This window comes from Phallusia mammillata, chromosome 4 (assembly GCF_965637545.1).
Source record: "Phallusia mammillata chromosome 4, kaPhaMamm4.hap1.1, whole genome shotgun sequence".
NCBI lineage: Eukaryota > Metazoa > Chordata > Ascidiacea > Phlebobranchia > Ascidiidae > Phallusia > Phallusia mammillata.
Genome location: NC_137255.1, coordinates 29,426,789 through 29,453,728, shown reverse-complemented (window position 1 = coordinate 29,453,728; position 26,940 = coordinate 29,426,789). Strand labels below are relative to the sequence as shown.

Below are 26,940 nucleotides of genomic sequence, written 5' to 3'. Positions count from 1 at the left end.
TCGGGGCTTAAATTTTTGTCCCGTTTACAACTCTGTCCTATCCTGCAACGCAAAATGACAGATTTGATTCCCGAGTATACGTTATTACGCGTGATTCAGGTAAAAAAAATCCTTTAAACGTCAAAAAACTAGGAAAACGACCCCCTTTTTTGCTCTGGTAACGTAAAATTATCACCCCATCATCTTTTGTCCTAAAGATTTTTTGCGGAAATTATAATTTTGCTTCTAAAATTTTAATTTTTTACCTAAAACTTCTTATGCTAAAAATTAACAACACAATATGTTTTCTATGAAAAGACCTGCCCACTTATAGTTGTTCATGTGTGACGACTTAACGCATGACTGGTTTACGCATAAAAAGGTTTGTAAAAGTTGGTAAATGTTTTGTTTTGGTTTTACTCGGAAAAATAAAAACCTTTGCTTTTGTTTAGAAACGTAAAAAGCGTAAAACATCGGGCATAGGCATTAAAAAAAACAAGTCACTCAGTATGTTATAACAAGGTTTAGTTTGAGGTCCGCTGGTTTGTGTAAGTTGAACTGGTAAAAATAAAGAACTCCTCAAAACAAGATCTTTTTTGAACGTTTGAACAAAGCATGTCCCTTTTTACGTCTATTTGGGGCTATATTTTCTTCATTTAACATCTTACTGTTGTGAGCAAAAATTATCCTATTTTCGGCTAAACAAAGTAAATTCGCAAGATTCTTTAAAGGTTTTAGTCTTTTTGCAACTGTTTTCATTGTGAAGTCTATGTGTCTACTGATGTAATGTTGTTTATAAAGCAGGATACAGGTTCCAAATATAGAATTAGACTTTGAGCCCTGATTATAGTAGTGATGAAAATTGATATCCATAATCACATATTACCAAGAAGTTGGCCGGATTTGGACAAGGTATGGTGTTAGATTTAATGAAATTTTAGTTATTTTTGATTGTGTGTGTGATTGCAATTGTTTGTTGTATGTGACTTTTGATTATGTTTTTTAGAGATATGGCTATGGTGGATTTGTAACGATGAATCATTTGGAAGATGTAAGTAAATTATTTATTGTAGTGTTAGTTTAATAAGATTAACACATACAGAGTGGCAACTGCCTGGGCGCGAGTTGTGTTTTTTAAAATTGCAGACCCATTTTTATTATGCACACAGAAGTTTAGCGCAAACTATTGCCTGGTCCTGTTTATCTCTTGCTTGCATACATACTTAGGGGTGGTGCAAGTCTATCATTGTGATAAAAACACACAAATGCTTTTAGATTATTGGGGGATATATGTAATTTCCTCTCCCCCAAAACAGAAAAAATGCAACTGTGTTTTTGATTATGCTCTCAGTTGTGTTACCAATTTTTCAAAGTATAATTTGTGCACAACAAAAAACTTTGCAGTTAGAAAACATGTTCTGTCTTGGAAGCATTTTTTCGGGGTGTTGCAATTTTTACAGCAAAGCATTTTTTCGGGTGTTGCAAAATAAACATCTGCAAAATTAAAGTTTTAAATGTTGTTTGTATTATACGTTCGACCTACTGGTAAACCTTCCTCGCTTTATTTTGCATCTCCCAACTCTCGAACATCATTTTTTTTAAATATCTTTTGTTTTTCAATCTATCATAGGGCAGAGCTGAAATGCGCAAGGGTGGTGAGCACTTTCGATTTGTCAAACCGAACTGTTACTGCCCAGAAGCAAGAATTAAGGAAATGGATGAAACAGGTTTAGTTGACTTTCTGTAATGCTTGTATTATTTTTTAAGCCCAGTTAAACCATTAAATTTTCTGCACATCTATGTCAAATGTTTTAAATGACGAAAATTTCTCTCAAAAGTTCTCTACAATCAATAGACAGATGTTTGGCTATAAATAAGCTTGAAATAAATCATTTAATATCGTTTAAAAGGGATATTAAAAGTATGATTAGATGTATCATAAACAGAATATTATTTTGTTTGATTACTTGCAAATAGTTAACAATGCTTGCTTGATTAGCATTCAACAAGCTAGCTTAGTAACATAAAAGTTGTATTAAAAGCTAAAATATTTTAATATCACAGCTTAAAGTCACACCAACATTTATTTGCAGGAGTAACTGTCCAGGCATTATCCACCGTTCCAGTAATGTTTAGTTACTGGGCCAAACCAGAAGATACACATGATTTGAGCAAAATCCTTAATGATGATCTTGCAGCCACTGTTAAAAAGTTGGTGAAATTTTTTCACTATTTACATTAAATCCTCATGTGCAATATAATGTTCTAAATATATGCAAATTGTGACCAGCTTTTTTCTTGAATATTTTAACAAAAACCATGCCATCATAAATGATATCATGATAACTTTATATTTCATATGACTATTAAATGGACTGGTGTGTGGTGTTTTGGTCCAAATATTATTCCAGATTTTCACATTGTTTTTTTTTGTAAAATTTTGGGTTAATTATTTAAATTATATCAAATCATTTATTGTCAAGAAAAATCAAAGCAACATGATTTTTGATAATCTGAACATTTGGACCTTTATATATATTTTAAAAGACTTAACGGATCCATGTACGGTCTTTTAATTTAATGTCTATTCCCGATTTGTATTGTATTCTTTCTAAATGCATATTCCTTATTGTATCAAATCAACTCTTTGTCAAGTAAAATTAAAAGAAATGTGATTTTTGTTTTAACAGATATCCGTCACGTTTTGTCGGTTTAGGAACGCTTCCAATGCAAGCACCAGATCTAGCTGTGCAAGAAATGAAACGATGTGTTGACCAACTAAAATTTCCGGGGGTTCAAATAGGTTCACATATCAATGACTGGAATCTTGATGCTCAGGAGTTGGATATATTTTGGAAGGTTGGTAGTTTTTCACTTTTTTAAGAAATATCTCACTGGCTTTATTTTTAAAAGACATGTTGTGGCCGCGTTGTGTTTTAAAATAAATATGTTGGGGAGGTTAATTTGTTCCCCAGTATTAGTCACGACCCGAAGTTGAGTTCCTTGAAAGTTCTTTTAGGTCATTTTTTTGGTAACAAGATCATCCACTTTTTTACCTTTTTTTACTTTTTCATCTACTTTTAAATGAAATTGCAATCGCACATGTTCACAAAAGTTCTTTCCAGTTCTGAATAGTTACAGCCTAGGCATTCAGTATATGTGACCACTTAATCAGCTAAAGTTATGCAAGTGGTTAGCAGTTATTAAATAAAATTGCAATTGTTTACAGACAGCTGAAGAAATTGGATGTTGTGTGTTTGTGCATCCTTGGGATATGGAACTGAAAGGGAGGATGGAAAAATACTGGTTACCATGGTTGGTGGGTAAGTTGGTTGTGTTGACTGTTACCTTACCTGGATTGCTAATTCCACCACCTAGGTGAGAGTTGAGAGTTGAGTTTATTTCGCTTGGTGAAAGAACACATAGCGACACAATTGCACTGAACAATCACCAAGCCGGAAATAGCTGCGCAACGTTAAAACGTTATGAAGCGCAAAAAAGTGTCGGGCACAATTGGTGGACAGTGGTACAACGCGCTGCAGCTACACCGTATTATAAGGCGTTATGTGTCGGGTGCTCACAAGAAAGTGAGTGTGGCGCAGAGTGAGTATAACACGACTGGGGGGGAAACGATGGTGGGACCAGTCGCGGGGGCCCTAGAATCTAACCACCCGTGTTAGGGAAAGAGGGTGGGGTTCGACAGGAAAAGAAACCACCGAAAGAAACCCTGCCGGATAGTTTCAAGCGCCGGAAGGAAGAACACACAACAAAACCCTAGTCGCCATTAATAGTTAACTTTGGACTCACTTGCAGTTAAAATTATTGATGATTATTTTGGCGGTTGATTTAGTCATTTAAAATAAATAAGGAAATTAGTTTAGACACGACCAAAGATTAGAGTAAAAAATAATAATAATAATAGTAATAATAAAGCATTTTTACATCTATTTGGGCCGTTATTTTCACCATTAAACTTATGAACAGATCCGTATGTAGTGTTCCAAAGCATAAACAATAATCCCAAAAGAAAAAAAAATACAAAAAAAAGAACAAACAGCAATGAAATATTGCAATGAATAATTCAAATTTGAATAGCTCGTTGTCAGCTCAGCCGTTTTCTATGAAGACAGAAGGATGGTTTAATCTATGATAGTCCTGCAACAACAAACAAACAGCAGCAGTTAACTGGTTCCAGGACAAAAGCAATGCAATAATTAGCAACACATGTACAAGACTACACCACTCCAAGTAGAAAATGTTTTTGTGAAAACAACTTGTGTTCAGTAAAATAATAACATTTAGAAGTTTGTGCAAGTATAAATAAGAACACTGCAAGCGTGTGGGTGAGAGTAGTTTAACTTAGTCAGAACTGTACAAAAGGTGGCAATCGTAAAAAAGACTTATGTTCCAGCGTAGGGCCATACCCGAGCCAGCAAGTGGTGCAAAAGTAGAACAGTATAACGTGCAATTAATGTGGCAACAGGTAAATATAAGCGCTGTACTACTTGTTGTGCGTTGAAGATAATATTATTTGTGTATGTGCACATTTGTGCAGGTGATACAGATTGGCATTGGTTGGATCAAGATTGCTTTGTGTTGGCAAAGTTGGTGGTTCTAATCCTATGTCAGTTGCTTGTGATCGCCTAAGCAAGAAACTTGTGCGCCATTGCTCCAACCTAGTGGTTCCCGATGTGTTGAAGTCAGCAACTCTATGATAATAATTGTATAATTGTACGGACTTGTATAAAAACAAGCAGTACGACGACGGACTCATTGTTAGCATAACATATTCAGGTTGTCGTTAGGTCACATCAGTGCTGCTTAAGTTTACTGCTCAGGAAACATAGGTGGCTGAGATGGGATTCGAACCGACAACCGTATGAACACAATTTGTCTGATTAAATTGAATTGGATTAATATATTTTTTTACTTTCTTTTCTTGTCAGGTATGCCAGCTGAAACCGCGGTTGCAATACAATGCATATTATTCGGCGGAGTTTTGGAAAAATATCCAAATCTTAAGGTAAAGAATTCTTTTCATTAGCTAATGTATTTTTTGAGAACTTTCATGTATATGATATCCATTATTCGGTCTTATCTTGTCCTCTTTTTTGCCCCTCCAGTTTTTGTGCAGGTTTCGGGTAAGTTTCTCATTACTGGTGAACTATTTACTACAGTGGTTCACAACCTCTTGTAACAAATTCCTTACTTAACAATTCAAATATTTATATTTCATACATAGATTCTAAACCAAAGATTATATAAAATTGGGTATTTTATCAACCTTTCACGTGTATTCCCTGAGCTGAAGACAAACTGTTGACAAACCACTTAAAACGTAAATTCCTCCCCTCGTTAAGTTTCAAAAATTCCTTCCTTGTAAGAAATTCCTCCCCGGTTGGGAACCAACATTCTACCATACTTACAGTGCACCAGGCCATAAGAGGTGTTACAGGGAATCAAGCCTTTCATGATCAAGGCATGCACAGTTTTTGGGGTTGGCAAGACCAGTTAATGGGGGTAAAAACTAAACCTCTTATTAGGCGAAGAGGCTGGGACATAGGCGCCAAACCCGGGAATGCCAGACGCACCCGGACAAACCCTAAGGATTGTAGCATCCTAAAGAATCGGACCAGTGTCAGTCATGCGTTATATGCTTGTGAGAAGTTATTCTGGACTTCAAACCAATGCGTAACGATCACTATTGAAGTCGATCGCGATTACACTTACACATGTTCGCATGCATTTTACACAATTGTGGGACAGCTTGGACTGGGAGCAACACTTAATTTAAAACCATTAACACAAACAACACAGCAACGTATGTAATTTGCACTGTTTGGTGACGGCCGTGTTTTGGAAATTTTTCTTTGCGTGCTGGGTCTTTTTTGAAATATACAATTCCGAGTTACCGCTGCAAGCTTGAACGTTGTCTTACCCTATCTAGCGAAAAAAAAACAGCATTTGGTGTTGTTTTATGACGTCACTTCACAAAATGACGTCATATAAAGTGGCATTCTAGAAAAAAACGTTGGCGCATATGGGATGGAGTTGGGAAAAGGCCCAGAAGAAGAAAAATACTCTAATCAACAAAGCCTTCTGTCTGACTTTATGCTTTTTCTTTTTTTCCAGATCTGCTTTGCTCATGGAGGTGGTAGTTTTCCATTTACTATCGGTCGAATGCAGAAAGGTTTTACATGTCGTCCTGACCTCTGTGCAACTAACACTAAAATCCCGCCAAAAGAGCAACTTGGGAATTTTTTCACGGATAGTTTGGTCCATGATGAAAATGCATTAAAATTGCTTGTTGAAGTGATTGGTGAAGTAAGTGTTGTTGGAATTGTGTTTTTTTGTATTTTACCTGACCAATAAAATTAAATTTATGTGCAAATATTAAAGCATGGTGCTGATCACTGTGCTTGACCTTACAACACTAAACTTTTACATGGTTATCTCTTGAAATGGATTATTTACAACTTTGCATGTGTGGGGACCCATGAGTTTCTGCCTGCAGAAACAACTAAGGTTATAGAAGACGGTGGCCTATATCGTTCCCAATACAAATTAAGTATAGCGAATATATTATGTTTTAAAAAGGGTTATAGTGTATGTGCAATAATAAAATGTGCTAAGCCAACTTCTAGTTACTCATTATTGTTTTCACTTTTCTTAAAGGACAAGATTGTTCTCGGATCAGATTATCCATTTCCACTTGGTGAAAGCCACCCTGGAAAACTTATTGAATCGAGTAAAAATATGAGCAACGAAATAAAGGCAAGTAGTTTGTTACACAGTTGCCCCCGATCTTTCTGTTGTAGCAGACTTATTTACAAACAAACCAAGGGCTTGGGGACCCAGGTTGAAACCAATGACATAATTTAATTCATAACTGGGATCAGCCCTGAAGCGTCTATGCAGACCAGCGATCATGGCATACTCATATATAAATCACAGTACACCAGGCCTATTGAAGGAGTCATACCGAATCAGTCGATCACCAAGCATTCCCATGTGGCAAAGCGTAGGCTAAAAAAATCTAACCTGCGACGGGATTCGAACCAACGACTCGATGAAACTGGGCAAACCGGCGACCCCCACTACGAAGCTGACATGTGCAACATACAAGGCAGGCAACGGTGATTGTGATTCGACCTTCGGCGGTTTCTCCACTAAGCCTGCGTAGCTCAGTTGGTAGAGCGCGAGTCCCGGAAAGACTCCTGTCGTGGGTTCGAATCCCACTGCAGGCTAGATTTTTCTATCCAATGTCTTGATATCTGCAAAATCTTAGCGACCGGCTTATTTGGTATGACGACTTAAATAGGCCTGGCTTACTATGATTATGACAATGACATAATTATTAGCAAACAATTAATCTTGTTTATTTGTACTTTCAGGAGAAATTGCTTTTCCGAAATGCGCTCAATTTTTTGGGATTAACACAAAATCATTTCAACAATTGAAACACAAAAATATAATTTTCAGTTTCTTTGTGGAGAGATTTGGGTGAAGTGCATTTTGCATTTGTGGTGATTTTGTAACTCGTTGGTATTCGGCAAATTGTTTGTGACGTCATATAATGATTTGTTAACAAACAAAGCCAGGGGTATGGTTGCTTGTTTAAACTAAATGGGTGTTTCTTAGTATGGTGCAATAAATTTAATTACTTTATGCGTGGTACAAACGATACCCGAGTGCTCGGTACCAACAACCTTTTTTTAATGCTCGGTACCCTACCAATCCCAACAAGAGTTTAAATAGTTATTCAGGACTTTGAAAAACACTTGTTTAAAGTCTGGAACAATTTGTTTTAAAAGTCTACTAACTTATTGTTACGTCATATAAGAGTACAACAATTACATGTAAGTTAGCAATTAGTACATGTATTTTATCTTCAAATGATTTATCATTTACTTTGTATTGTTTTAGTATTTTATCTATGCACAATTAACTAATTTTAATCATTATCCATTGTATTTTTTTCACTAAAATTAAGTTGTTTTATGCAAAACTGCCGCAAATAATAAACAGACTGTACAGTATTGTTTTGTTGTGTTTCATTTTGTATAAAATATTAGATAGTCTTAACTGATTATCACAGCGTTAAGAGGAAAACCTACTAACACTATATCTTACGGCAGACGCATATTTAGAGCGTTTGGGAATATTTCAAATGCAAATTGTGTGAAAATGTTGACGGTTAGAGCTATTAAGGTCGGGTTTCGTATCAATAAAATGTACCTAAAATTTAGTCCCTAACGCTATTCCAGTCTCACTGTTGATTTAATTAACTGCGCTTTTGCGCCGCCTATCGGTATTTAGCAAACTTTGTCTGTTGTGAGTTCTTATGTTAATAGCTCTAGGGCAGGGATTCTCAAACTGTGGGTCGCGACCCAAATTGGGGTCGCGAAATATAATTTTGGTGTATATGGCTATTTTGTGGTATTTAAATGAAACACTTGCGGTCTCTTAAAACTACTTAGCGGTCACCCAAACCAAACCTTAAAAAAAAACCTGGTCGCAAGTATGCGCGCGTAAATTTATTGTTTAAACATCATTCACGTGTAGGCTATAGGCTATACCAGTGGTTCTCAAACTTTTTTATTGTCGGGGCCAAATGGTACTTTTTAAGTGTGTAAGGAGCCACAAAAAAAGAGACCTTAAAAAATCACTAAAGATTATTACTTTGAAAGCTAAACTAGCCATTTTTTAAAGTTTTCTGAGGTCTGGTGTGAGCCGCAAAATAAGTGGTTGAGAGCCGCATGCGGACCTGAAAGCCGGGTTTGAGAATCACTGGGCTATACCCAACAAGGGGTCACATATAAATTTCTTTTCTATGGGGTCACAGAGCAATAAAGTTTGAGAAGCTTTGTTCTAGGGCACCCTTGTTTGAAGCGTCCTCGTAACTCAGTTTTGTAATCGCAAGTTTGAACAGGTTGCAGCCCAGAATCGGATGTTTGTTTGCAATGTAAACACGATCGACCTCGGTGAACTGGTAACCTTGCGAAGCGGGGTCATAGGGCAGAAAGTTACAATTTACATTTCCCTCGCGATTCCAGCAAACACGACACGGCACACGCGTTGAACACGAGGTCGACTTTAAACTAGGTTTGGATGAAGAACAGCGTAGCCTATACTTTGGTATCCAAGAAAACCGGTTAATGGAAATGTAATTAACTTTATAGAGGTCTTCTGCATGGCAATTACATATTCTCTATGCCAGCTGTTGCTGCCAGACATAATATCCACTTTATAAAGCTTCTTCTGGCAAATGTATTTTTATTCCGACGTTTCGACGTCTTATACGGTCGCCTTCATCAGGGTAAACAACACTGAAGGCGCGTAGTACAGTGACAAATTGCATGACAAAAAAACATTAACAATTTGTAACAATCTAGGACAGGGGTGTGCAACCTTTGTCGCTGTGGGGCGAAATACATTCGCGATGATTAGATCGCGGGCCTCACCTTTGTATAACACAAGGTGATTTTACCTTGTTGCATACCAAAAGTTACTACAAGTAAAATTCGCATTTAATTCTAGCAACATGATGTCAAATCGCAGAAAAATAGCACAGGGCGCACTAATCTGCTCAAAAAATATAAAAATTGAACTCGTTTGCCAGTACATTTGAAATCCAATTGTCTCTGCGGGCTGCACAACTTTGATCAATGGGCCGCATGTGGCCCGCGGGCCGCCGGTTGCCCACCCCTGATCTAGGACGTCGAAACGTCGATGCAAAAATACAATTTCCAGAAGAGCTCTATCAAGTTGATCTTATGCTTGTTGTTTATGGAAAATGTAATTGGTTGATTAAGTTCGCAAATAGTAGGTCCAAACAATCAAGAATTTTTCTTGGCTTTTTTTGCTTAAGTCAGTAGGGCACTTTTCAGAGCAAATCTTTCACCAATCAGTTTTTAATGTGGTTTATTTTTGGTTTACATAATAAACGTAGAAATAGGCACAATCACAATTTTTAACACGTTTTATGTCAAACAAGAATAAGCTTTTTAGCCTGTTACTCCCAACAAACTGGAGTGCCGTTGAATGGCTACACTAGCCAGTGTGGGCCTATGTCTCGTCACCAGCTGCACTGATGTGACCTTATAGGTCGAAACAGTGTGCACTGATGTGACCTTATAGGTCGAAACAGTGCACACTGTCTGCAGCTTATCATTTATTGGCTCGATGCTTTTGCAAAAACAAGACATAACCACAAAACCGTAGCCAAGCCATTGGATACAAAGTTAACCGCCCTACAATCCTATCTCCCTGCGCTTTTGTTTTAATTCTATGTTTTTGGTTGACTATAGAAAATCTTAACTGTGTACAAAAACGAGAACTTTTTTGCATTTTCTCTTCATGTGTTTTTTTCACACAATATATATCTGTCAAATCTTACAAGAGTTTAAATGTATAGGTCCTACGTTAATAAGGGTAGCAACGCAAATCCACAATAATGACATCTAAGAAATAGAGTTGTTAATATGGTTTAATGTCCGCTAGGTGGCACTCTTTGCGCTTGTGTTTTAATTCAACCAGTCCCCAAAAATATGATTTTAGTTTATTCACTCATTTACAACGCGCGAGAACGAAAAATAAAATCGAAAAACAAATAAAAAAATGAACGCAGATGGCAGATCACGTGACGGTTTCGGCGTCTCCTATTGACCGGTCCGTTTTATGCGCGCAGCCAGCACCTCGGGCGACACCTTGCGGCGGTGTGTGGCGAGTCCGAAAAGAGCCATGGTGTCGATGAAAGTCGTGGTGAGGTTGAGTTTGACTCCGTACTCGCTTGTCGAGTAGTCGTACGGGAACACGTGATGGTAGTTATGGTAACCCTCGCCTGGTGATACGAAAATCCGCTTAGTTTGTACTTTCATGGTTATAAAGAAAAAAGGTTTTTTAAACAATTTGTTAAATTGTTGGAATAATTGTTAGCAGTCAACTACATTTGAAGTCATCTTGAAACCTTTTTTACAAAATATTTATGTTTTGCGAATCGTAAGGTGTACGGTTCAAATCCTACCTTTACTAAATAATTGCCCTAAACTAACGTAAAAATCAGCTCAACAAAATGACACAATTTAAGAACACAATTAACGTAGTCAGTGGTTTTAATCTAAAAATTGTTTATGAGCGCACAGTACTATTTTAAGGCGATACATGCGTTGAATACAATAATCAAACAAAAAAATTGGCACGCTTAACGGTTCGCGTGTTTATGTTGAAGTACTAATTTAGATGTTATATTGCTTGTTTTTAGTTGTTTATCATTTAATAGTCTAAAAATCCAGCTTACACGCACAAAACTGACTGCTTTCTTTTACTTTTAAGATGGCATTTAGCACTATTACTCAGAAAAATGTTGGCACGCGAAGTCATTACCACATGGAAATAACAAGAAAATTGGCATGCGTCGCTTAAAAGGTTTCCGACCCCTGATGTAAAAGATGATACAACGAAACAAAAAGTAGGTTACCTGAAGCTAGTAGCGCAACAAAACTGTTTTCAGCTGGGTTGATGTTCTTGTCGTAGGGTCTGTATCCCCACATATGAGCAACACTGTTCACCATCCATGTACAGTTTAACACCAGACAATATCGCAGCAAACACATCAGGTAAGACATCAGGAATGTTTCGCCCCAATACATCGGCACAGCTGCACACAAAAATCATATTACTTCCATAGAAATCTAACAAGCTTAAAATGACAAATGGTTGAAATGACAAAAAAATGTAAACTAGTTTTAATGAAGAAATAGCTCAGCTGAAAGCGCAAAAATTTAAGAAATCAGCAAGTTAACTTTAACTAAGGTATATTTCGAGGTTTTTTAACTGATTTAGGTCATGATTCGTGAATATAACCATCCTCGGAAACTAATGAAACAGTGATGGAAAACTTGGGAGTAAAACAAAATTTGTATCACATGAGATGATCACAGAATCACGAAACCTTTCCACGAACTCGTTGAGTTTGCGGACATGGGGTTAAGAAATATAGTGCTAAAAAAAAAACTGATTGATGGAAACTTACCTATGGGAACGATGAAACACATAAGTAGCACCGAGGGGAGGTAAAATCTAAAAAAGCAAGAAATAAACATATAAGATGCTGCTTAGAATTAATAAAGAGGTTTTATACATATACTGCTGCTTGCAAGAACTGGCTACGAACTTAAAATAGCTTTTCTGGAAAAAGAAAACAAATAAAAACGCAAGAAAAGTCGTTGACAAATACAGATAACCGCGCAACATAACACACAGTATGATAAGCAAATTGTATGTTTTTTCAGCATTTGTGTTGGCGTTATTATGATTTGCATAAATTTTAAATAACAATTGTTTTTACAAATGGACCAGAATTGGCCCAATTATAAAATCGTTTTATGACGCATCGTCATGCATGATAGCTTCTTTGCCTTACCTGTTTTGAAACATAACCACGTGGTCATCGTAGAGGTCACTCAGGTCAATTCCCTTTCCTTTTTTCGCCACATCCGGGTGTTTTTTGACAAGCAACCATCCGATGTGACAAAAGAAAAATCCCCTATTTGAGTTATGAGGGTCTGCGTCAGTTTCTGAAAATTTGTGATGACTTCTGTGATCACGTGACCATTCAAGAATCGAATTCTGCGGATAGCAATCATACAAAATGGTATTTTATTACTGTAATCAGTTATTTGTTTGTTTTCAATGTATTTTACTGTTTGTAATGTTTAACAAGAAAAAACATAACCTCGTCTTAAGATTTTTCAATATGCATTGTGACACCACAATGGTACAGTGACGTAACAAACCTGGAAAGCCATTGAGTTAAAGAAAGCCAGTAGAATCCTGAGTGGGAGTTTGGCTTTGTAGGATTTGTGAGCCCAGAGTCGATGTGCACCGGCTGTTACTCCAACTTCCGATATTATTATGCACAGGAGAGCTACAAGTAATAGTGTTTTAAATAAGTTTGTGTGGAGTAAGTTTTAATTCTAAGAACAAACTGCTATTTCTCTGAACATGTTTGGTTAAGGCGGTGGTTCTTAACCTAGGTTCGATCGAACCTCAGGGGCTCGCCAACGCCAAAACAGGGGTTCGAAGTAGGGCCTTTGAAGTACAAATGTGCAGCAAACGATTTTTTCGACACCTGACCTTTCGAAATGATGCACTGTGGTCGAATACATGGTAATTAATTTGATTCGGTGTTAGTTTGATTTGAATGTAATGACTTTTTCTGGTTTTGCGCCCTGTAAATTCATTTTGGTGTCGCTATAGTTAACAAATGACCTGAAGCAACTGCTTTGTTTGGTTTAAAATCGTGACTCCGTTTGCAAACTATTTAAAGAACGCTGGTTTTGCATTAGTAAATGAAATATCAAACTATTCATTGGGGTTCGACGAAAGCGTGAAAAATATCGTGGAGGTTTGGCGCGATAAAAAGATTAAGAAACACTGGGTTATATAATGCGTTTTCCTTTTTTACAATGTCTTAAACTTTTAATTATTGTTTTAGTTTAAATTGTGCTGGTTGAAGCGCATTGTTTGCTCACTAATGTGTAATTGTAACGTCACAATACTTACTCCATGCTAATGTGAGTGGTGCTGCAGTGTGAAGGATTGTAATAGTGTACAGACTTGCTAGATGAAGTGCAATCATCAAAAGAACGTTTCTCCAGACAATTTGCATCCGGTATTTTTTCTCTGGTGCCATAGCGAGAATCTCACTACAAAATAACATCAATTTTGTCAGCTTTTTTTGAAAAATAACTGAATTGTATTGTAAAATTTTATTTTGTTAGACTATTTTGGTGAAATCCAAGCGTCTCTGTGGGCCGCACAACCTTTAAAGAAGGGCCGCAGGTTGCCCACCCCTGGTTTACATGCTCTCGTAACACAAGGTCATTGTTGAGTGTCAATTCTATCTCGTACAGTCAACGCATTCAAACGACACAATTTCCTTTTGTGACGCAAAAAAAGAAAGTAATAGATGCTTTTGATAGTAATAGATACACTGTATTTAATCCCGACATTGTAAGCATATGGATTATTATCAAACGTATTTGAAGTCGCGTTCACTACTTTGTAAGAGGTAAATTATTGTTCAGCCATCAAGTCTTGGTAAATCTTATACGTTCGTATATTTATTTTATGGCATGTTATGTGTTTATACTTAAGTGCCCTTTATATATTCAATAACTGATTTAACCTTTTAAATTTGCATAAATACCTCGTTTGTGTTTCAGTTATCGTTTGCATGTTGGTGAAATAAAAAATCCCTTTTTTGTAAATTCTAAAAAATATACCTATAGATACCTAGAAAAAGTTCATCAAGTAAAAAAAATATGTAAGAATTAGGTGTTTAAAAGTATTTTGGTTGCAGCTTATGCCTTATATCAGGGGTCACCAAACTTTTTTTACAGCGGGCCGGATAGGTTTAATAATGATTTGCGAATGCCGCATAGTTTACATGCCTTAAAGTAGTCTTTCCAAACTTCCAAACAAAGTCTTGCCCCTGATTTATACCAAGAATTCAGGAATCGGAATAACAAAAAAGTAACAGAAGGACCTTGATACGAAATAATGCACTTTCGAAAAAATCCCAACATTTTGCGTAGTTGATTTGCCATTATCTTTGAGTTCCTCGTCATTTTATTGTTTTTCACTCTTTTTCGTCCTTTACCAGAGGAAAAACAAACTATTTTGAAGATTAATTTACAAAAATTGCTTTCGTTTAACGCCATGTCCACGAATTAAGTTGCACCAATCGAATAAAACGACAATTCAAAATCAGTTAAGCAGCTTTACTAGCATTAAAAATAAGTTTAACAGTTACATAGAGTATCAAGCACTTTGCAAGCCTGGGTAACTGCATCTACATCAGCGCCAACTTTAACGAACTGACAAACACGCAACACCGGGACTTTGTATTTATACCAAACCAGCATCGATGCGAGACCGTTAGCTGCGTGACAATCACGTGTTCAGCTTTTATAACAAGGTTTCAGCAGTAAGTTGGATCTCGCGAGGTTACATGAACATTTGTGTTGCGGATTTCCCATAAAGCCTGTCACTCGCCGAAGGTCGCCAGTTTTTGCTGGTGTGATTGACAACTTAGGTTCTTCGGCACACTGGCCAGGCGATCGACTCTGCGCGATGTTTGCACGGCCTTGAAATCCTCGAAACTCGGCAGGATTTCGATAGTTTTGCCGATAGCGGTAAATCAATGCACATTTGCACGAAGCTGTCCTCAATTCTGAAGCGAATTATTTGAACTTTCCTTGATAAGTTTTGCAAGTTTGGGAAATCAACTTATTGCATTGCGTAATTGATTCTCATTATTATTGTTTTTCATGTGTTTTTGATCACTTTTTTCGAGGTAACCTTCGCTTTTTGTACAAACAACGTCACGCATTAAACCCTGACGCCGATCAGAAACACAAATTTACACACCTGGTAAAGCGGGTTCCCGAACCATGTTCGTTTAATCAACCATTGCGGATATTTTAGAAACACCCGGACACAGGCCGATGCTTTGAATGTTTCTGATCACTATTTCAATATGTCTTTTGTAGCTAGTTTTCTAAACGTTAAAGTCGACTCGATGTCGTTTAGTGTGAAACTGTTTTTACTCTGAAACCAGTGGGTGCAGAAACATAGTGGTAAGTCGGGACGGGTTCGGGCTTAGGTTTCTTTAAACGCCGGGCCGGGCCGGGTTCGGGTTTAGGTTTCTTTAAACGCCGGGCCGGGTTCGGGCTTAGGTTTCTTTAAACGCCGGGCCGGGTTCGGGTTTAGGTTTCTTTAAACGCCGGGCCGGGTTCGGGTTTAGGTTTCTTTAAACGCCGGGCCGGGTTCGGGCTTAGGTTTCTTTAAACGCCGGGCCGGGTTCGGGTTTAGGTTTCTTTAAACGCCGGGCCGGGTTCGGGTTTAGGTTTCTTTAAACGCCGGGCCGGGTTCGGGCCTGATTTACACTCTGTGTCAATATTTTTGCAGCTAGTTGAACCTAACCCAATGTCAAGCAGCTTTACAATTCCTTGTTCAACACAAATTTTCTATCTATATCTATTTTGTTGTATTGATCTTTCCTGGGGCTTCAATGTATATATACATTGTTAATCAAGCTTTCGGGGCCAAAGGGGTTTCTCAAAAACAATTCGGGTTCGGGCCGCGTTTACAACTCTGTGCAGAAATAATGAAGAACTATACACGTGCTTGACAGAAAAGCCCTATCCGTTTATGTAGGTTGATAAAAATCAGGCGTAACCACGCGTAATTTACCATGTAATTTGTATTTCAGTACAATATGAGCTACACACACGAAGCAGTAAAGAAATATAGCCAGTTGAAAATCACGTGATACAAAGAAGCGCTCCTATTGACCGGTTCTCTTCTTGCGGGCCTGGATGATCTCGGGCGACACCTTGCGGCGGTGTGTGGCGAGTCCGAAAAGAGCCATGGTGTCGATGAAAGTCGTGGTGAGGTTGAGTTTAATTCCGTACTCGCTTGTCGAGTAGTCGTACGGGAACACGTGATGGTAGTTATGGTAACCCTCGCCTGGTAATACGAAAATCCGGTTAGTGATTTTTTTCCGAATATGTTGTTGATGACAATTGTTGTCGCAGTTTTAATACAGAGCATTTAATTTCGATTCCTGATTATTACAACCAAACTCGTTTGAAATTAGATTAAACCTTGTAGACCGGTTTAAAACGGAGCTTAATTAGTGCGACAGTAGCACACTCGATCTATTTATTTTCCTTTATGTAAGAATTTTTTCCCTGGAAATCATCCCACTTAAAACAAATATTTGAAAAATACAAAAAGAAACGTGCTTAAACATCTAACCGTTTGTAAATAAATGGAACATAAACAGTGGTGGGATTCAGCCGGTTCGCACCGGTTCTATAGAACCCTCTGACGAAATTTTATGAGATCAGCGAACCGGTTAGCATTACTGTTTACTGTCAATGGACTTTTTGTAACAGAACCGGCAGACAAAAACTTTGAATCCCACCACTGAACATAAGTAATGCGACAGTAGTATATTCAAAATACCTATATGTTTCCTGTAACCCATTCCAGTTAAAACAAATACTTGAAAAAAGAAATGACACCCCAGTTGGAACGCACTGATTTACACTTACCGGTAGCTAAGAATGCGACGACCATGTTTTCAGCTGGGTTGATATTCTTGTCATAAGGTCTGTATCCCCACATATGAGCAACACTGTTCACCATCCATGTACAGTTTAACACCAGACAATATCGCAGCAAACACATCAGGTAAGACATCAGGAATGTTTCGCCCCAATACATCGGCACAGCTGCACACAAACATCATATTACTTCCATAGAAATCTAACAAGCTTAACTACTCTAATAACGATTTAAATTGTCAAACAGCGTTCTCAAAAAGGTAAAAAATAGTTCACACAGATATCATATATTTTCCATGGAAATCTAACAAGCTTCAGCACACAACATTTCAATAATTTCAAATTGTTAAATAGCAAGGGTAAAGAATTGTTTGACACAGAAATCATGTAACATTTAGAGGAAATCAAATAGATTTCGGAACACAGTTAGTCTGATTTTAGTTAGAGCTTTGGTAAAAACGTAAGTAACGTTTTATACACAAAGATCATATATTTTAGATCCATAGAAATCAAGTACATTTGAATTGTTGGATTTAGGTTTAAGGCGTTATGTGACGGGGAATTTGTGAAGGATTTAGGCGTTATGTGACGGGGAATTACAGGAAGCAAGTTTGGTACATGGGGTAAACACAACTGGGGTAGGTCAGGTCCAGTGGTGGGATTCGGCCGGTTCGCACCGGTTCAAAAGAACCGTCTCACGAAATTTTCTGAGATTAGCCAACCGGTTAGCATTACTGGTTACTGTCAATGGACTTTTTGTAACAACACCGGCTGAAAAATATGACTTTTGTGATAAAACCGACTGACAAAAAGTTTGAATCCCACCACTGGACAGGTCCCTAAAAGCTGTGGGATTAGACAAGAAACGTGTAAAAACAAGGTTATATCCCAAGGTAGTGACGAATTAAGGGTCTGCTGGCCCGTAGGCACAGTTTATAAGTGGCCCGAAAATCAGGGTTGCCAACTAAAAAAATAGAATTATGAGTGTTGCCAAATCATTTAAAGTGGCCTGGATTTTTGACTGGCCTGTAGGCACGTGCCTACTTTGCCTAATGGTTAATCCGGCACTGTACCAAGGCGCTTAAAATCATGAACTTCAACTCTCGTAAATTGTCGGGCTCAAACAAAAATTTGACTTTCTAGAAAGTCATTAACGTTTGCGCTTTAAAACCGCTAGCACAAAGTTCGGTCCTAAAATCTTGTAACCGCCTCTAAAATTCAAGTAATTAAATAGGTCACACGGACAAAAACAAAGAGTCAGATCTATTTCAGTCGCAGTCAAATAGACATTGGTTTTTTTGGCAAACAATCGAATGTATTTAGCAGTATAAATCGCTGGCATAAGTAATTTTATCGAACTTTGGACGAAGCGTTTTACCGCCGTATCACGCAAGCTGAAAAGTGGAATAGAGAAAGGAGATTTTGGAAGCAAATACGAACTTTGAACCCAACATCATTCCAATTTTAATCTCAAACTCTAATCCATTATTACGTCATTGTAAAACTTCATAAAAAAGGTTTTTTTATCATTGCGCATTTTACTTTGTTTGTCTGGACGTACACGCAAGTTCCCTGAGTACACTGAGGACCACTGTGAGCAACATGGGATGTGCATGCTGTGGCCACGCACCAGTTTATGAGCAGCATAGATTTCTATGTGTCTGGACGTACACACAAGCACCCTGAGTACAACTAAGAGCAACATTACATGTGCAAGCTGTGCCCACACACCAGTTTATGTGCAGCAATAATTTTATGTGTCTGGGCATACACATAAGCTTCCTGGGTACACTATGTAAAATGCTATTGGTTTTATTATCTAAATTTATGTTGATTACAGCACCACAGACCGACTAGAGGCCCTTTTCCATATGAAGCCGGCCACAAAGCATTTCCATTTGACAAGGCATAAACCTATAGTTTCATCAACCCGAATTGCGATTAGGAAGAATCTGTCCAATTATAATATTTTACAAAAAAATTGGAATATGCAGGACAATTTATATTATAAAGCTGTGGCCAGGGGTCATAGATGCACTGGGCTCATTGGTAATAGAGGTGATATTCTTAGCTTAAACTAAAAATACACTAGTTTTTTTGGGAGTTCTTATTTTTATTTGTAGAGCTATTAATACCATACCTCACGGACGACCCACATTCACAAGGTGGCGTAAAGAGCTGAATTATTTATTTAGCGGCTAAAGAGGGGTTGGGTTGGGAAATAAGTTTTTACATTAGTAACCAAGTTCTTTTGCTAGTTTTATTAAATTTTAAATGCTTATACCTTATACCCCGACCCTAATAGCTCTAACCGTGAGCAATTTTTGAGATATATGGTTTTAAATGTGAAAAGTGCTCTTTGCGCCACTTATCGAAAATTAGGCACTTTTGGGTGTCCCGTGAGGTATGGTGTTAGTAGCTCCACCATTTTAAGCTACGCTAGTGTGTATATGGCTCTTTAGCGCCCACCAGTGAATGTTACGGTAGAAATACTCACCAATAGGAACGACAAAACACAGCAGAAGTACGGAGAGGAGGTAGTATCTGCGAAACACAAGTAAATTGTTTTTTCATGTACAACCTCAATCACATGCACCAAGTCAGTCAATACGTTTAACTATTGAAGGCGTTATACCGAATCAGCCGGTCTTTCAAACATTCCCATTTTACAACTCGTATGATTTACATTCTCCACAAGACATTTTAACAATCGCTGATAGTTGTCATAAGTTTTTCCAACCTGTTTTGGAACATAACCACGGAGTCATCGTGGAGGTCACTGAGGTCAATTCCTTTTCCCTTTCTCGCCACATCCGGGTGTTTTCTGACCAGCAACCATCCTATATGGCTGAAGAAAAACCCTCGATTCGAGTTATGAGGGTCTGCGTCTGTTTCTGAATATTTGTGGTGACTTCTGTGATCACGTGCCCATTCAAGAATCGAATTCTGCAAAAAAGAGAAATTATCGTCACAATCATGGTCACTATGACGTAACATAGAAGTAAACTATTTCAGTGACGTTGTTTGGCGTCGATATTTTTATCTTCGAGGACATAATAAATTACGTCACAACATTGTAGTGACGCAACAGTCATGATAGTGACATAATATACCTGGAAAGCCATTGAGTTGAAGAGAGCCAGTAGAATTCTAAGTGGGAGTTTGGCTTTGTAGGATTTGTGAGCCCAGAGTCGATGTGCCCCGGCTGTTATTCCCAAAGCCGATATCACGAAGCAAAGCAAACCTGTGGAATGGAAACAACGGTTACAAACGTCGTAAGTTAATAGTTCAAATCCGGATATAGGTGGAAGTATAACAATAAGTGAAAATCTATTCGTAACACAAATTGCATTAAAGTATGGACGGGTCTAAAAAATATTTTTTTAATTCCGCATACAAATATCCAAATTCTTGATTGACGTCGTAATACGAAAGTTTGACGTCGTAATAGGGTTGAATACTGAATATAAACTGTCAATATCGGCAATGTCATCTCAAGGGAATACTTTTTAAAGATTTGGAAGATTTTGTGTTGGTACTTAAAAGAAACGCTTTCACCGGAATACTTTGATGCTGTATGTTGTAAAGTAGCTAGATGTTGTAACATTAACAAAGTTAAGGCTCAAAAATAGCGGAAAATGCGACGTTAATCTCATGAACAAACTCACCCCAGGCAATAGTGAGAGTCAACATTTGATGTAGAATAGTGAGGGTGAACAGCGACACCCCGTGGAGAGCAAACATAAGGATGACGTTCCTCCAAACAATCTTCATCTTACGGTCAGATCCCTTCTTCACATCGCTGGAACAAAATTCATGAGTGTAAGCGTTGGCAAAGCGGGTTGATTAACTAGCTCTGTGTGTTGTACCGTTACCGTCATACGCTTCATTGCAGCGGTAAAATTAGAAGTTTCAGAGTTGAAAGTTGGCCTGGAATTTCGGACTGAACCGGCATTCAAAAAGCCTAGCAGTTAGATTCACCGACGTCAAATTAAGTTGTCGAGTTGAGTTTATGACACAAACACAAATCGCTCAACACAATTACCTTAAAATATCCACCAAGTCGGAAATAGCTGCGCAACGTTGAGACGTTATAAAGCGTGATAAAGTTGAGGGCACAATTGGTGGATAGATGGGTAGACGCGCTGCAGCTGCATCGTTGCTAAAAGCGTTATGTGACAGGACTCACATTGGAGGGTGAGGTTGGCGCATTTGGACTTCGAGACTGGGGGGCTACGTTGAAAATTTTTACGACAAAAATGCGGCGGAGTGTAAGCCAGGCTATAATATTGCCGATTTTTATTACCTTACACGGGGGTCAACTTAAATTGAGTTCACTATAAGGCTGCTTGCGATCTCTATTCAAACGTGTAAAACAATCAATCATTCAGAAACAAGAAGCTGTGACGTCGACAAACCTATATCACGTCACAATGGCATCCGGGCACGTCACAATTGACATCGTGTGTGCAGTTGTATTTGCACAATTTCCACGATTTTAAATTTTAGTGTTTCCGGCTCACAACAAGTTAATGGAAATAATGGAACCATTCGAGTAAATGCTATAAAAACAAATATACCTTGAAACTTCTGCCATTTTGTTCATCTTCCTTGTGTTTGAGTTTTAAAAATAATGTTTAGAAACTTTTTAGTGAAAACCGTTTTAACACAAAACCTGAAACGAAGAAACAAGAATTTTTGAGATTTTATATTCTTTTCAATCTCATGTTTATAGCCCAAACAAAAAATGTTAAGGTACTTCGCAACGCCAAGATATGCAATTAAGCGAACTGAATAATTCCGTTTTAACAGTTGAAACTTTCACGGGGTTTGAGTTTTGGACGCTCCCGTACTTGTGTCAATAATTCCAACCTAAACAATTTTCAATCCTTTCCGTTTTACCACAAGTAACACAGCATCTACACACCGCATGCCAAAATAAACAGGTCCTATCTAAAAAATTCAAAATTGATCACTGTGTAGAAATTTCACCCAGTTTAAGAGTAACTGTTGTCATTAAACAAAATGCTGACATCCGTCTACATATTTTCTGTGTTCTGTCATCAACAAAAGCGATAAAATTAACTGGTTACAGCAACCGGAAATATGTCATTAATAATCACTCTATTATCGAACCCGATACCCGTTTTTATCAAATTTTGTAACCATTTCAACACAAAACATCGCATTGTTCACGTCACAGTGCCCCTAAACACCTGCAAGTATGACGTTACAATCAAATCGAACATTCAACAAACACGCTATTTAACAATCAGCAAAGACGTCGAGTTTCTTTTGAAAAGTCGAACCGGAAGGACTGTGACGTCACATAGGCGACGCGACACGAAATAAAACGAATCGCGCGAGCATCTTGCAAAAAGTTTTAGTTGGAAAACGTTGAAACGTGACAGACAAATCTCTATTATTAAGCTAGAATGCCCTGGTGATATTTGTTACACAAGAGCCTGACACTGTTATTTACAGTTTATAAGGGAAAGCCGAAAAACGAAATTTCATTGTAGGATTTTGCTGCCAATAGACATGTTAATTATTCAATTATTTTAAACGTTGGGTGCCTAAAAACGTATTTGCATTAAAATGAATACGATTATCTAATATGCTTTGCCAATCCAAAATATAAGTTTCAAAATCGCCGTTGTTCTTTAATTTAACTAACAGAAAAAGACCAAAACTGCAGCACGACATTTTTGAAGGTGTTCAGTTCCGACTTCCAATGTCTTCCAGGAAAATTGTGTGACCCCGCATAAGTTCACCTCACCACAAACCCTGGAGAAATCACGCGACTAACTAGTGCGCGCCAATCAGTGTGAGGTCTCAAAGTCTAACTTTGTCAGATTGTTGGTTTGGAAAAGCGCCCAAAAAAAATAACAAAACCGCTTCCTGCCTCTTCTGTGTTACAAACGTTCATGTTTTACAAAGTTTATTACAAAATAACGTTAAATTAATACCAAAAAAGAACACATCCAACAGAAACGCATTTTGCCTAAACAAATGGTTTGTAAATATTATCCTAAACATCAACTTGCTGTATTGAGGCTTGTGAATAAACGCACTGCTACAAAACAATGCAACATTTTCGACTCTACCACTTGCGTGCAATGTCATGGGGCAACTTTAAACCACGTACGCAAACAACACAACAAAGTACCGGTAATTAGGAAGTGAACAACTCGATAGATTAACTTGACGCATGACACATGACAGTTGACACATCACAATTTGTCTAGTCACGTGACAAAGCGGTGATTGTGATAAGACAACAAACAATGTTTCCGCTATTTGACATAAAGTAACCCTGTGTACGTTGCGTTGGTAACAAGCAGTGGTGGGATTCAGCCGGTTCTATAGAACCATCTCACGAAATTTTATGAGATCAGCGAACCGGTTAGCATTACTGGTTACTGTCAATGGACTTTTTGTAACAGAACCGGCTGAAAAATATGACTTTTGTGATAGAACCGGCTGACAAAAAATTTGAATCCTACCACTGGTAACAAGTCACGTATTTTTTAAAAGTAGTTAAATTCTCTGTATTTTACCCACAACTAAAACACATGTATCCGAAAGCAAAATAAACAAAAATGAAATACGGCGAAAAAGTAAGTTTAAAATATTCTCCGAAAATGACTCGCTGAAGGTCGTACAGCGAATAAAGGTCAACTGTTTTAACAAGTTCACTGATGCGTGAGTATATCCCAGCCCTCACACGTACGATGACGTAAAGACAAAATTTCGGTTACGTCCTCTTAAAACTACCGTGACACGTGAAATAAAATTTTAGAGCTATTTTTTGTTTGCGTTTTTTGTGTTATCGAACTTGTACTAAACATACAACACGATTAATTTGCACTTTTTATTCCAAAATAGCCACTAGTTGCTCAAAACCTTTTTACTTTTACGACTATGACTTACTTGCCTTTTCGGGCAAGTAGTCAGTTGCAGGGCCTGACCTAGTGCCCAGCAGACCTAAAACGCCTTTTTCAGGACCAATTGACTGTTGTGTTTGTTGTCTTGGTCTTTCCTGAGGCTTTAATGTACAGGACTGTCAGTCAAACTTACGGTCGTAAACGGGCTTCTCAAACACGATTCGGGTTCGGGCCGGGTTTCGGCTCCAATTTCATGCCCTCTGATCCTAACTTTAGTTTGCAATATCTAATCCCTATAGCGTGCGGCTAAATCAGACATACACATGCGTATGTTGCCTGCAACTCCCAGCCACAAGTTCCAACCTACGAGTTTTATGTCACAAACAACAGTTTCCAGCGCAGTGCAAAGTCCACAAGATATTCCCATCATCAGGCCACATTCCAAAATCCCACACAACGTATCATGAAATCCATTCGCTTCAAATGACGCAATACTTTGACAACTCTTCAGTGGTAGGCGCCTATTATTACGTCATTATGTAACGCTGTCTATTACATTTTTCTGATTTCCAAAAGCCATAGTAATCTTGGGTACACGGTTCAAAATATTTTTAGCAAAATTACAAACCAATATTTGGGTATAAAGCAGCACTACGTTTTGACAATTAATGCTATCAATATTTTCTGGTACTAGTTTTCACAAATATTGACTTGAGTTTCTTTTTGCCAAAAAACCATCAAAACTACAGAATTTAGTCCTTTGCAACGGTGGTTAGCTATGCTGCTGTCCCTTTTAACGCTTCGAGTTTACCAGATCATATTTCACCAACTGTTCAACCGTGCTTCTCGCGTTTCTACATGTAAATTGACTGGCTTCACACAAATACGTGCCTGTTAGATGAAATTACCGCGAAACGTTAATGACAAGCGTCTCTACACAGACACGTAGATATCATTTATAGAATGTGCAAACACATTAACATTAATCCACAGCTATTTGCAACGTTATAAATATAAAAAATAACCAAACTGTGACGGTTATTTTTAAACATACTTCTGATAATAAACAAGCATTAACCATTTTACAATTTACCTTATACCAAGTTGAAATATCAAACAAATGACACCTTTAATCCAATAAAGTGCTCAAAACCTTATTAATCAACAATGCAAAAAAGCATTAGAGGGCTGAAACAAAATCCACTATACCACTATTTAAACTAAAACAAAAACACCACCGGCTTTTTCTGGGGGCAACACTAGTTTCCTGTTCGGAAGTTTTCCATTTCAAAACAGAAAAGACTAAATTCACGACTTTGTAGAATAGCTCTAACGGTGAAAGGAAATTTTGGCGCACGTCAGGCTTGAAGGAATAAATCAACATTATTAAACGCCGGGCCAAACAAAGTGTTTTCCCCTACCGCGTGTGCGTCAACAAAAGTCTGCTGCATTCATATCTTTTCTCAAAAGCGACCAAACACACCTAATAAACTTCCATTTGGAACTGAAGTAACAAGCCTTAACAAAAGTATTTCTTACCTACAACTTTGCCTTTGTCCTTTGACTTGTCCTTTGTGACATCAGAAAGACTCTTATTCCTCCTTTCTTTTCGTCTTAAACACGATTTATCGAACGAGTTTCAAGCCATAACACGTCACTGCCACCAACCGGCCGACGCAATCTGACCTCGAGTAAACTCGAACCGGCGGCGACCGAGAGTAACCCCACAGACATGTGACTGCAAACGAAGCGTGATAGGGCACCTCAGTTCAAATCAGGCAAAGTCAGACTCCGATCAAATAAGATTATCACACCTTTGACGCATGATACAAAATGTTTATTACAGTCAAGGTTTGTCATATTTTACGATTAAACTCCACCTTAAAAGTTTGTTGGTACATTTTTACATTTTTATTACGCGTTTACACTACAAAAGTAACTCTTTTTTGTCTTTGGCACCATTCTTTGAGTAATATTTTCGGCATGACATTTTTTGTAGGGACAAAACTTGTTTAAATGCAAAGAAAACAGTGAAAAGAGCTATTCCAAACAGTTTTAACGTGTCATACCAATATTGAAAGGTTAATAAGTAGGGCAAGTTTTTGCAACTTTTTTTTACAGCTTCCTAAATACTCAGAATTTATGTAGTATGATGTTATAAGCTGTTTGTAGGAATTTTATGTTGCAACTTTTTTCTATTTTTCGTGCAACTTTTGACTGCAACTTTTATCAAGTATTGCGCAAAATGTAAAGAAGTGATTTAAAAAACATGCTATAAAACTATTTTTAGTATGCATGGTTCTATTCTCTTTGATTTGCATAACAAAGAGCTATGTGATGGATTAGCTGCATCTCAATGTCATCTATGACGCAACAGTTGGCTTGCAAGCTTGAAGTTCAACAACCCCAGCCAAGCATAAAGTTTTATATGAAAGTGCATTCGTTATTTTGCAAGTTAGAAGCGATAACCTTGATATCTGTTAAGATGACAGTCTAAGGCAGGGATTGTCCAACCTGCGGCCCGCTAGTAACTCCAAGAAGTATGCATAAATGCAACTTGTGCATAAATGCAACTTTTGTTAAAATTAAGTGCAACTTTCTCACGTTTTTAGTGCAACAAAAACTTGCCCTATTAATAAGGCTTGAAGTTTGAACAATGAAATAAACGGATATGAATTTTGCAAAGAGTCGAATTTAAGCAAGTCATCGCTCAAATCTGTAGAACAATTCCGCAACAATAATCAGAATGAAATCATTCGCGAACTTTGGACCCGGTCGTTTCACCGTAGCCCGATCATACCGTTGTTACGTCACAGACCTTCTTCTTTCGGTCGCTGGAAAGGACAGAAGCAACGTTCGAAAACTCATTTGTGTCGCGCGCTCTTGTGCGGAGGACTACTATGCTGTTGTTCCGCTTGAGTAGTTTTGTTGTCACG

At 37.8% G+C, this 26,940-nt stretch overlaps 3 protein-coding genes and 1 non-coding gene across 5 annotated transcripts; 2 read left to right on the top strand and 2 right to left on the bottom strand.

The window, feature by feature from the left end:
• The first annotated feature begins 728 nt into the window (after positions 1 to 728).
• On the top strand, positions 729 to 8,018 carry LOC145224652 (2-amino-3-carboxymuconate-6-semialdehyde decarboxylase-like). Its single transcript, XM_080091192.1, has 10 exons — positions 729 to 891; positions 986 to 1,030; positions 1,610 to 1,706; positions 2,073 to 2,190; positions 2,670 to 2,838; positions 3,209 to 3,302; positions 4,926 to 5,002; positions 6,112 to 6,303; positions 6,655 to 6,753; positions 7,374 to 8,018. The coding sequence occupies exons 1-10, from the start codon at positions 835 to 837 to the stop codon at positions 7,437 to 7,439; spliced, it is 1,014 nt and encodes a 337-aa protein (XP_079947318.1). The 5' UTR covers positions 729 to 834; the 3' UTR covers positions 7,440 to 8,018.
• Trnas-gga (transfer RNA serine (anticodon GGA)) lies at positions 7,153 to 7,226 on the top strand. The gene has a single exon. It is a non-coding gene; the product is annotated as a tRNA-Ser (tRNA).
• A 2,507-nt stretch (positions 8,019 to 10,525) lies between the features above and the next one.
• LOC145223288 (acyl-CoA desaturase-like) lies at positions 10,526 to 14,269 on the bottom strand. Its single transcript, XM_080089685.1, has 7 exons — positions 14,192 to 14,269; positions 13,546 to 13,688; positions 12,777 to 12,907; positions 12,404 to 12,609; positions 12,014 to 12,060; positions 11,459 to 11,638; positions 10,526 to 10,822 (listed from the first exon to the last, which is right to left on the bottom strand). Exons 1-7 carry the CDS (start codon positions 14,218 to 14,220, stop codon positions 10,641 to 10,643), a joined length of 918 nt encoding a protein of 305 aa, XP_079945811.1. The 5' UTR covers positions 14,221 to 14,269; the 3' UTR covers positions 10,526 to 10,640.
• A 1,956-nt stretch (positions 14,270 to 16,225) lies between these two features.
• Positions 16,226 to 25,606, bottom strand: LOC145224713 (acyl-CoA desaturase-like). Of its 2 annotated transcripts, none has more exons than XM_080091274.1 (7): positions 25,544 to 25,606; positions 20,786 to 20,919; positions 20,231 to 20,361; positions 19,858 to 20,063; positions 19,615 to 19,661; positions 17,106 to 17,285; positions 16,226 to 16,515 (listed from the first exon to the last, which is right to left on the bottom strand). In XM_080091274.1, the coding sequence occupies exons 2-7, from the start codon at positions 20,889 to 20,891 to the stop codon at positions 16,334 to 16,336; spliced, it is 852 nt and encodes a 283-aa protein (XP_079947400.1). In that variant the 5' UTR covers positions 20,892 to 20,919; positions 25,544 to 25,606; the 3' UTR covers positions 16,226 to 16,333. The 2 variants fall into 2 exon arrangements, with proteins under 2 accessions (XP_079947400.1, XP_079947399.1); XM_080091273.1 differs by lacking the exon at positions 25,544 to 25,606 and adding an exon at positions 21,698 to 21,788.
• Positions 25,607 to 26,940: the final 1,334 nt, after the last annotated feature.

Excerpts from the sequence above, each read along its gene's own strand:
- LOC145224713 (XM_080091273.1), bottom strand. The coding sequence starts at position 21,723 with ATGAACAAAATGGCAGAAGTTTCAAG. Across the intron at positions 20,064-20,230 it reads TCAACTCAATGGCTTTCCAG|AATTCGATTCTTGAATGGGC; the intron begins GTATATTATGTC and ends TCTTTTTTGCAG. Across the intron at positions 19,662-19,857 it reads GTGGTTATGTTCCAAAACAG|ATACTACCTCCTCTCCGTAC; the intron begins GTTGGAAAAACT and ends TGTGTTTCGCAG.
- LOC145223288 (XM_080089685.1), bottom strand. The coding sequence starts at position 14,220 with ATGCAAACGATAACTGAAACACAAACGAG. Across the intron at positions 12,908-13,545 it reads ACCACTCACATTAGCATGGA|CTCTCCTGTGCATAATAATA; the intron begins GTAAGTATTGTG and ends TATTACTTGTAG. Across the intron at positions 11,639-12,013 it reads GTGTTTCATCGTTCCCATAG|CTGTGCCGATGTATTGGGGC; the intron begins GTAAGTTTCCAT and ends TTTTGTGTGCAG.
- LOC145224652 (XM_080091192.1), top strand. The coding sequence starts at position 835 with ATGAAAATTGATATCCATAATCACATATTACCAAGAAGTTGGCCGGAT. Across the intron at positions 1,707-2,072 it reads TAAGGAAATGGATGAAACAG|GAGTAACTGTCCAGGCATTA; the intron begins GTTTAGTTGACT and ends ATTTATTTGCAG. Across the intron at positions 3,303-4,925 it reads CTGGTTACCATGGTTGGTGG|GTATGCCAGCTGAAACCGCG; the intron begins GTAAGTTGGTTG and ends TTTTCTTGTCAG.